The sequence below is a fragment of the Brassica oleracea genome, chromosome C1 (genome assembly GCF_000695525.1).
Source record: "Brassica oleracea var. oleracea cultivar TO1000 chromosome C1, BOL, whole genome shotgun sequence".
In the NCBI taxonomy this organism is placed as follows: domain Eukaryota; kingdom Viridiplantae; phylum Streptophyta; class Magnoliopsida; order Brassicales; family Brassicaceae; genus Brassica; species Brassica oleracea.
In genome coordinates this window covers 7,499,924-7,510,717 of record NC_027748.1, presented here as the reverse complement: position 1 = coordinate 7,510,717, position 10,794 = coordinate 7,499,924, and the positions used below count along the sequence as shown (strand labels likewise).

General features: G+C 36.6%; 1 protein-coding gene across 1 annotated transcript; it reads left to right on the top strand.

Annotated features, from left to right (window-relative positions):
* Window positions 1-230: 230 nt before the first annotated feature.
* On the top strand, window positions 231-1,277 carry LOC106330409. Its single transcript, XM_013768883.1, has one exon. It carries the CDS (start codon window positions 231-233, stop codon window positions 1,275-1,277), a length of 1,047 nt encoding a protein of 348 aa, XP_013624337.1.
* Window positions 1,278-10,794: the final 9,517 nt, after the last annotated feature.

Here is a 10,794-nt window from a genome sequence, read left to right as displayed (position 1 = left end):
GAAAGATCGATGTTCAGCTTGTTCAAACAGCTGAGAGTGTCAAGAGGCAACAATGGACGCTCCCTAGAAAAACTGATAAAAATCCTAGGACTGAGCACTGTAATGCAATAGAGCAGCCGTTCGCTGAGACTGTTCTAGGCGCAGAAGAGAACACATAGCAGTCTGCTAGCTCTGAAGTGACTACTCCTAGCGAACCTGCTGAGACTCCACCAGTGCGAGTCTATGTTCCTATGGTTCCCTATCCAATTCCACCTAAACATTTGATGGATCCTATTAGTGCAGAGCAACTGGCTGGGTTTAGGAAGATGGTAAGAAGGCTTCCTCAAAAGATCTCATTTAAACATGCTTGGGAGACTCGGCCATTGCATATGTTCTTCAAAAATTGCAGAGAATCCCGGGAGGAAATTAAGGCACTCTTTACTGAAGCACTGAAACCATCGCTGAAGGTACTGCCTAAGGTTGATGACCCTGGAAAGTTTGTTTTTCCTTGTTCCATTGTTGAAGTAGAGTTCAAGGAAGCTCTTTGTGATTATGGGTCTAGTGTGAACCTTGTCTCAAAAGAGATTGTAGACGAGCTGGGCATTGTTGATGTTGAGCCTTCTCAGGTGAATCTGGCCTTTGCAAACTCTTCCATGACAGTCCTTTATGGAACCATTCGCAATCTTCATGCCCATGTTGGGGACTGTGTGCTCCATACCGAATTTCAAGTTGTTGAGATGAGGAACGATCATGAGATGCCTTTGATCTTTGGAAGAACATTTATGGCTACAGTGGGAGCAATCATCGACATGCCTAATAAGAGAGTCTCATTCTCCAACATCAACAAGAAGGTTTTCTACAAGGCTGCCCCAACCATATCACAAATCCGATACGCCTCCTGCTTCTCAGTGGTTAGTGGAGAACAGCTGGAAATTGTTCCTAAGAAGAAGCTTGGTAAAAAGGGTGAGATCAAAGAAGTCCTGGATGGAGATCCTCACATTGATACCAAGAAACTTAGTGGGAATGTAAAGCTGAATGAAAAAGTCCCGAAGAAAAGGGTCAAGGGTGATCCTATGATGACTTTGATACCTCGCTTGTGTGATGAAAAATCCATTGAGTATGAGGTAAAGTGTAAGGGTACCTCTAAACCTTTCTCCAAAGTCAGAGTAATTCTCACACATGAACTGCAAGAGAAAGGAGAAGCTGCTGTGAAAGGGTTGTTGAGTAGAGTTTTGAAGCTGAACATGTCTGATTTTGGAGCTTGTTGTGGAACAAGCCCTCATGCTCAACCCGACTGATCCCAGTCACCAAGTCAAGCTAGTGACTTAAACCAATCGCTTGGTGGGAGGCAACCCACTGGTAAGTGTAAATATAACTTGGTTTTGTTTTTTTTTTGTTTTTTTTTCGTTTTAGTTTATTGAGTCTCAAGTCAAAAAAAAAATCCGAGATACTTCAAAATTCTGGGTTGCAGAAGGGATCGACTGCTCCAGTTGGAGATCTTGCGATGGAACACCCAGAATTTTCGTGGAGCGCCCGCTCCACTCAGGTAAGTATCTCACAAAAAAAAATGTTGATTCTTGTTTTCACCTTTTCTCTGATTTATTTTCACACCAAGGACGTTGTGAAGTAAGTCTGGGGGAGGGTTTTCGTCGTTTACTAACTCGTTTCTTTCTTTTGTTCTTCTTTTGAGTCAGTTTGAGTCAGTTTTTAGGATTGAGTCAGTCAAAAATTTGTGGGAATTAGGATCTTATTCCGTGTTGATCACTAACCACCTTGTGCTTTAGTTATCTTATTCAGTGACCTTAGCAGTGGCGAAAGACACACATGTGGACCTGGAACACTCTGACATATCTCACTTGATTCTCCAGAAGTTCTCAGCCGATCAGGTTACACTGGGTAGACTTAACTCCACCTAAATTGAACCTAATCTTGACTGAAATTCTTCTTGTTATGGGCATTAGATCAGGGAAACGAGAACACACTCATGACTTCTTATCCTTTTTATCCATCTTGCTAATCCTGAGTGGCTAGCTCATCTTTAGCTAGTTCCCACCCTGCACCTTAGCCTTTATTCCCTCTTCATGCATTTGTTTTTCAGTGTCATATGTGCAGATATGTGCAAAAAGGTCATAGAGGAAATGATCAACGCAGCCTCCTACTCGTTACTGCTGCAGAAATTCAGTTAGAAAGGAGAACAAGCAGATTAAGGGAGCAACCGCTTCATAACCAATGAACTGCACAAAAACAGGGATGAAGAACCAGAATGGTTGCAAAATCAAAACCACCAGTGACACTCAGAATCTTCTTCGTCACATCACCATATCAGTCAAAAAAAAAAGAACCAAAATAAGGTGATGCAGAAGGGGAAGAAATCAAAGAAACATGAGACACTGGGAAAATCGAGCAAAAGAATGTGTACTAAAAGGAAAGTGAAACGTAGAACAATCAGTTGCCCATTCCGTAACGGAGTTGATATAGTACACGTACTTAGAAATATATAGAAAAACTAATATGTTCACAAGTCAAACAGATACTTGTACGTATAAGAGCAATAGTTATTTATTCGTGGTCAAAGCATAATGACTGCATCTTCATGTATGCTAGTGCGTCATTACTTGCATAAATGCATTTGAATACGACATATACTTTTATTTAATTACATTATGATTTACCAAAATATTATACAAACTCAAATATGTTGAGGATCGTCGATTTTAGTTTAATTAGATACCGACGAGAAACATTTTGGTTCACAATCGGTGGAACGTCCATCAACGATGTTATTTGTTTGATGAAACATGTGGAATTTTTGGAGGTGAACAAGTGTTTGAAAAAGAGAGTCGTTATCGATGCGCAAAGGAAAATAATGCCCAGAACTTATGTCAAAATCTAATCCTTGTATCGTGCGATATTAATGGGGGTTTATAAGCTTATATGGCATGAGTTCATTTATCGGTATATATATTTGGAATTGGGCTGAACGATTGAACTGTACTGGCATGGTGGGTAAGATGGAACAGTGACACTTATCATCAATGATTGTGCCACGTCCGTTGCAGTGGAATAGCGTTCCAGGCGAATCTGCTATGGCAGCATATATATGTGTGTTGTATTCGTACCTCCACACTAAAAGGTGTCTAGATCGAGCAGGTTCACATTTAATGTTCTATGATGTGTTCGCGCATGATATAATGTGCATAAGGATTAAAAAGACATATAGTTAAACTCTAGTCGCAAAATTATCATGTTAAGACATCGTTTGGCTGTTCTTGTACTTTGAATTCTGTGTGCGAAAAGGTTGAAAGTTTTCTGATAGTAATGCTCTCCATTATGGAGTTTAAAAATTCATATTAGTTTCAGAAAAAAAAAATGTAAGGGTGCAACTGGAATGAATGTATTTTTTAGAATAAAAGCTTCATTAGTATGTAATTCTTTTGCATTCTTTAAAATGTTCACTAGTTAAAAAAAAAGATATATTACATTTTATTTCACATTATTCTACAAACAAACAGCAGTCATTTAAACAATAATCCCACGTCAAATAAGTATGGAATAAGTGGAATACCGGTTCTATTCTATTAAATTTTATAAATTATTATTATCATTTCATATATTTATTTTATTAGTCACCACTTACAATCTAAATACAACATAAAATAATACTATATAAACACGAATAACTATACATATACAAGTTTTCCAGAAAGTATAAACTTTTTTATATATTATATGAACTTATTGTAGCAAAATAATGCAATCTCATTACACGGACCGGCATATTCGGGACTACTGATCATGAAATACCTTTTTTACTCTAAATTTAGAAGATGAACGTGAAAATCATGGAGCATGGTACATTTAAAGGAAGACAATTTGACGTAAAGTAACACAACTAATGTCCCCAAAACAAGTAAACATAACAATTATGATCAAGCGATCTTGTTTTAGACTTTTAGTCTGGTGCCCAAAAAATAGACTGTGTCTATAGTACAACTTATTTCTTTTGTTGAGAATGGTTGCGTATGTAAGGAATATTTCATTTTTCTATTAGGTCTTATTGTTATCTGTTTTCTATTGGAATATTGTTATTACTTAATATATTTGGTGACCAATGAAATTGGAAATAAAGGAGTAATTCCTAATTTATCTCTAGCTTAATGGACGTTTGAGATTAATCTAAAGGAAACCCTAAAAAGGAATTAGGTCCTCCCTCCACCTATAAATATATATTTTTAGACCATCATAAAGATATCCTAAAAGCAACAACTAACGTTATAGGCGAGGCGATACCTAAGAGTTTCTAAGAAGAGATTGAGCTGTTCATCTTCCATTCAGGATTCAATCCATTCAGAAAGATTCTCAGGCAAAATGAATCCAGGTAACTCTATAAACATTCATATGATTCTATTATGTGATTAACCTAGATGTTTAAAGATCTTAGGGTCCATGTAAATTTAACTTACATGTGGTATCAGAGTATGGTTATGAACATCTGTTTAATCCATTAAGAATAATAGATCTATGAACTTGATAATTGAAATTGATAGATCTGAGTATTAAGATTTATAGATATGCTTATTATGAGTTTTATTTTCGTATGTGTGCGAACTTTGTGCATCTGAAATAATTATTTTTCTGTTTATGAGAATCGTTGATATATGGTGTTTTTGGCATCTTGTATATACGTTTTCTAATTGGTTTTCAAGTCATTATCGAGTCTTCCTAGTCCTTTTTGAGTCATTACAGGTCTAGAGTTGCATTGGATTGGAGATAGACCAACTGGAACAAAAAGGACAGAACACAATGCAATCTGGAGATTTTCATGCAGAACAGTCTGAGTGACTATTCCCGATAGCGGAGCAACCCGAGTGACTGTTCTGGATAGAACGGAGCAACCCGAGTGCATGTTCCAGCGGCAGTGATTTTTAAGGAAATTACAAGTCATTACGGGATTTTTCTTAATTATCCCATCTTTTTCTCCCAGCTGCTTGTGGCTTCCATAAAACTTCTTTTTCTGTGTTTTTATATTTTACTATGCTATTTTTTGGAGAAGAAACCAGACCTTAGAGAGACTTGAGATTATGCTACTTTGTAAAAGGAGAAGACCATCTCTCTCGATTTAGAGAAGAACCCCCTGAACCATATTACTTTATTTCAGTCATATTTCATGTTGCTTTATATCTCTGTCTCTGTGTTTTCTTTCTTCATGGCTGAGTAGTCAGCTTGCTTAGTCTAGGGTGTTAGGGTGTTAGATCCGTGAGCTTGACATAAATAAGTTATAAATCGATTGTCTTCATTCACTGTTGTTCTTAAGGCTTGCATCAAGTTAACCAGTGCCTGATTCTAGGTTTATTAATCTATTTATCAAAAGTGTTATAGGTTGCTAGACATAACTTGAATGAGCATCATATCTCTAACCAGCGAAAGTAGATGTTAGGGTATTTTGTGAACAGATCGGACTTGATCTTAATGTTTGTCATCAGATCTTAGTCCAAATGACAGTTTAGGTACTGAGATCGATTGACAAAAGGTAAAGCACCACGACAGTGGGCTGATCTATCTTAAGTGATTCGAATTCTAGACTGGTCTTTAATCGAACTTGAATAATTGTTTGGTTCACACTTGTTTAACACCCGACCAAACCACCCTAGGCTAGCATTTTAATCATCTGAAAGCTTTAATTAATCTTATTACTTGCTTGTTACGAAACTTTAATCTCAAAACCCCATCATTGTTTTAGCCAAGTATTGATCCCATAAAGATAAAGTGTAATCGTTGGTCTCTGTGGATTCGATCCTAAAGTGCTACATCGACATACCATTCGATTGTGGTATTGTGCACATTAGGTTAATTGGTGTGTGTATACACGTAATATCAACCGTGCATAGTTTGTGCATCTAAGGATTATAATTTACTTTTTAAAAGAATCATGCATAGTTTGTGCATACCCGAATTATAATTTTCCGCAGTACAGAATCCGTGCAAAAACGGTGTTATGCAAATTAGGGTTTTTCCGCAAACCCTTTTCCGTGCAAATTTCGGGATTATGTAGGATTTCCAAAGACCTATCTTGTAAATAATGATTCGTGAAGTTTTTGTGCAAAATTGATAATAATAATTGGTCTGTGCATAATTAGTACAGCGAATTTTGTATATACTGCAGAATCGTTTTGCACAGAATTCGTACAAAACCGATTTTGCACTTAAAGTTATAAACTTTTCTATTCATAATCCGTATAGAAATAATTTATATACTAAAACACAATTAGTACAAAACATTATTTCGCATAAAGTGCTTATTAGGGTTTAGATATCACCACAGTGACTTTACCTTAATAGTTGCAAGTAAAAATCATTATTTAAGCAAAGTTTTTGATCTTCTTATGAATTATTTAGTTACCCACATGTAGACTATAATCATGAGAATTGATTAATTACTTAAGAGCGTATCTATTGTGTAAACTAAAGACATCTACAAATGATTTGGTTTAAGTAATTCAATACATCACTCAATAATGGAATGATTGTTATCGTGAAAGCTAAAGCTATCCACATATAACTTAGTTTGAATAATTCGGTACACCATTCAATAAAGTTCCATGAATCTATGACCTTATATGAGATTATGTGATTCACACAAAAACATTATAATTTCTTGTCATATACATTTAATTTTTTTTTTGTTGATTAAGTAATACTTGTTCTATCTCTAAAATGCAGCAACTTCTTCCGCTAGTTTGTCATCTATGGTCTCTTCTGTCCCCATCCTCATTGGAACCAACTTCTCCGAATGGAAAGAGAAAGTTGAGTTCACATTATGTGTACTTGATTTGGACTTGGCACTTCGTGAAGAAGAGCCTAGCCAACTCACTAATGATAGTACTGAGGAAGAAAAGGCTTTCCATAAAGCGTAGGAGAAAGCTCACAGATTGAGCATCATGTTCTTAAGGATGACAATAGCTAGCAACATCAAAACATCCCTTCCAGTTGCAGAGAAAGCTAAGGCTTATCTAGCGGCTATAGAAGAACGGTTTAAGACTGCAAACAAATCCCTTGCTGGGAAACTTATGGCAGATCTTACAACCATGAAACATGATGGCACAAGGTCTATGCATGAACATTGCATTGAAATGACCAATCTTGCGGCTAAGCTAAAGGGTTTAGGAATGAGTGTGGATGATTCATTTCTTGTCCAGTTTATCCTAAACTCTTTACCTCCTCAGTATGGACCATTCCAAATCAATTACAACGCCATTGTTGAAAAGTGGACGTTGATTGAATTGGCTAACAAACTGGTCCAAGAGGAATCAAGGTTTGTTCGTGAAGGTATTAAGGTTACCCACTATGTCCAAGGAGCTGGACATAAAGTTGGGAAAAGACATCAACCAAGTCATAAAAGAGCACCACCCAGGATGAATGATTCTAATCAAGTCAATGAGAAGAAGACAATAAAAGATGACCGATGCAACTTTTGCAAAAAGTCTGGACACTTTCAGAAAGATTGCCCTAAAAGACAAGAATTGTTTGAAAAGAAAGGTAATCCTATGGGTTCAGTAAGATTTTTCGAATCTAACTTTGCTATGTTTCTTCTGATACTTGGTGGATTGATAGTGGTGCTAATGTACATGTAACTAATTCCTTGCAGGGATTCCTTACAACCCAGACCATAAATCCAAGTGAAAACTATATACTTATGGGGAATCGAGACAAAGCGCCAGTTGAATCTATTGGCACTTATCGTCTCATTTTAGATAGTGGATTTTGTTTGGATTTATTTCAGACTCTTTATGTTCCATCTATTTTCCATAATTTAGTTTCAGTAAGCAAACTTGATTTGGCTGGTTTTAAGTCTTCTCAAGGAGATGGTTGTTTCATTTTATTTCTGAACTCTGGTAAAATTGCTTCTGGAATATTAGTTAATTGTCTTTACAAATTAAATTTGTCTGATCAAAATTATGAAACACATCTCACCCTGCATGATAAACGTAAAACTAAAGCATGTGCGAATGATTCATATTTCTTGTGGCATAAAAGACTAGGACATATTTCTAGTGAAAGAATCAAAAGATTGGTAAAAGATGGAGTCGTACCGAATCTTGATTTTACCAACGGTAAAGAGTGTGTAGATTGCATTAAGAGTAAACAAACTAAACACACTAAAAGAGGAGCTACAAGAAGTGCACAACTTCTTGAAATCATGCATACAAATATTTGTGGACCTTTTGACGTTCCAACTTTTAGAGGTGAAAAATACTTCATTACTTTTATCGATGATTATTCATGTTATTGTTATGTCTATCTATTGCATGCAAAGTCTCAATATGTGGATGATGTACAAGTATTCATTACTGAAGTTGAGAGACAATCAGATAGAAATGTGAAAATCATTAGGTCAGATAGAGGTGGTGAATTTTATGGCAGATATGATGAAACATGACAACATCATGGACCATTTGCCAAACTCCTCCAGAAATTAGGAATCGTTGCTCAATACACAACGCCTTGTTCTCCATGGCAGAATAGTGTAGCGAAAGGCGTAATCGTACTTATGTGGGAATGGTTAGATCCATGATGAGTCATTCTAATTTACCTATATCCTTGTGGATGGATGCATTACGAACTGCAGTCTATATCTTGAACCGAGTTCCTAGCAAGGCAGTCCCAAAGACTCCTTTTGAACTGTGGAAAGGCTGGAAACCTAGTCTGTCACACCTCCAAATTTGGGGATGTCCAGCTGAAGCAAGAATATACAATCCACATGAAAAGAAATTAGATTTCAGAACGGTCAGTGGTTTCTTTATTGGTTACCCTGAGAAGTCTAAAGGATATAGATTTTACTGTCCAACCCATACTACGAGAATAGTAAAAACCAGTAATGCAAGATTTTATGAGAATGGTGAGATTAGTGGGAGTGATAAAATCCAAGATGTGATCATTCAAGAAATTAGGGTAAATATCCCTTTACCCTTAGTTCCGAATGTTGGGAATCCTCATGTTGTAGAACCGTTACACAACGAGGAAAACCAGTTGAATGATCCACCACTCCTTAATGAAAATATCGCCAATAATGAACATGAAGCACACGAGGAACCATCATTAAGAAGATCAACTCGTGAGAGAAGATCAACTATTTCTGATGACTATGTGCTTTATCGAATAGAATCTGGAGAATGGGATTTAAAAGATCTGGTTTCTTATTCACAAGCCATGAAAGATGTTAATTCTGATCAATGGATCGAGGCCAGTAAAGATGAAATAGATTTAATGGTTAAGAATGAAGTTTGGGATGTTGTTCCATTGCCTGAAGGACACAAAGCAATTGGGTGCAAATGGATCTATAAATCCAAGCTCGATTGTCATGGCAATGTTAAACGACGTAGATCCAGACTTGTAGCCAAAGGGTATAATCAGAAAGAAGGCATTGATTATGGGGAGAATTTTTCACATGTGTCTTGAAAAGACTCTCTCAGAATTATAATGGCATATGTAGCTGAATATGATCTTGAGTTACATCAAATGGATGTGAAAACCGCATTTCTTAATGGAGACTTAGAAGAAGAAGTCTATATGTGTCAACCTGAAGGCTTCATAATCGAAGGTCTGCAAATTGAAGAAATCAATATATGTACTGAAACAATCTTCGAGGCAATGGTACTTAAAGTTTTATGAAACCATTACGAAATTCGGTTTCAAAGAAAACATTGTGGATCCATGTATATACCTCAAGATCAGTGGGAGTAAGTTCATATTTTTGGTTTTGTATGTTGATGACATATTATTGGCTAGCAGTTATCTTGGTTTTTTACATGAGACTAAGAGTTATCCCTCTAAGAACTTTGAAATGAAAGATATGGGTGAGGCATCCTATGTGATAGGAATTGAGATATTCTGTGACAGATCACTAGGAATTTTGGGATTGTCTCAGAAAGCATATATTGATAAAGTTCTTGAGAGATTCGGCATGATGACATGTTCTTCTAGCATTGTTCCTATCCATAGAGGTGACACGCTTAATCTTAAGCAAAGTTCGCAGAATGAAATGGAACGTAATGAAATGCAAAAATACCCTTATGCTTCTCTTGTGGGAAGTTTGACGTATGCACAGGTTTGTACCAGACCTAATATTAGCCACGTTGTTGGCATGCTGGGTAGATTTCAGAGTAACCCAGGACTCGCTCATTGGCAAGCTGCAAAGAGAGTTTTGAGATACTTAAAGGGAACAAGAAACTACATGTTGACATATCGAAAATCAACACATCCACAGATGGTTGGATTTTCGGACTCAGATTTTGGTGGATGCAAATACTCTAGACATTGTACCCTCGGCTATGTGTATCTCCTTGGTGGAGGTGCCATCTCATGGAAAAGCCAGAAGTCAGAGTTGATATACACATCCACTATGGAAGCTGAGTATGTTGCATGTTATGAGGCTTCTATTCAAGGAACATGGCTGCGGAATTTTGTGTCACAGTTTGGAGATTTGAGTTTTGTTGACAAGCTTCTCACTCTTTACTGTGACAATCAAGCTGCAATCTTCTTCGCTAAGCATGATAGGATATCTAAGGGAGCCAGCATATGGACCTCAAATATCTATCACTGAAGCAAGATGTCAAAAGAGAAAAGTTTTTCATTGAACATATAGGCACTGAACTTATGGTTGCAGACATATTTACAAAAGCTTTACCTCCAAAGACTTTCATGAAGCATGCTGAAAGTATGGGTCTTGAGGATATCGCCTAATGCTGTTTGTTTACGATTAGCCTATGTATGACAATTATTTGAGCTCTTTTATGACTTTTACATCTTTTATATATT

Bases quoted from the DNA above. Each gene is read 5' to 3' on its own strand.
- LOC106330409 (XM_013768883.1), top strand. From the start codon at position 231: ATGGTTCCCTATCCAATTCCACCTAAACATTTGATGGATCCTATTAGT.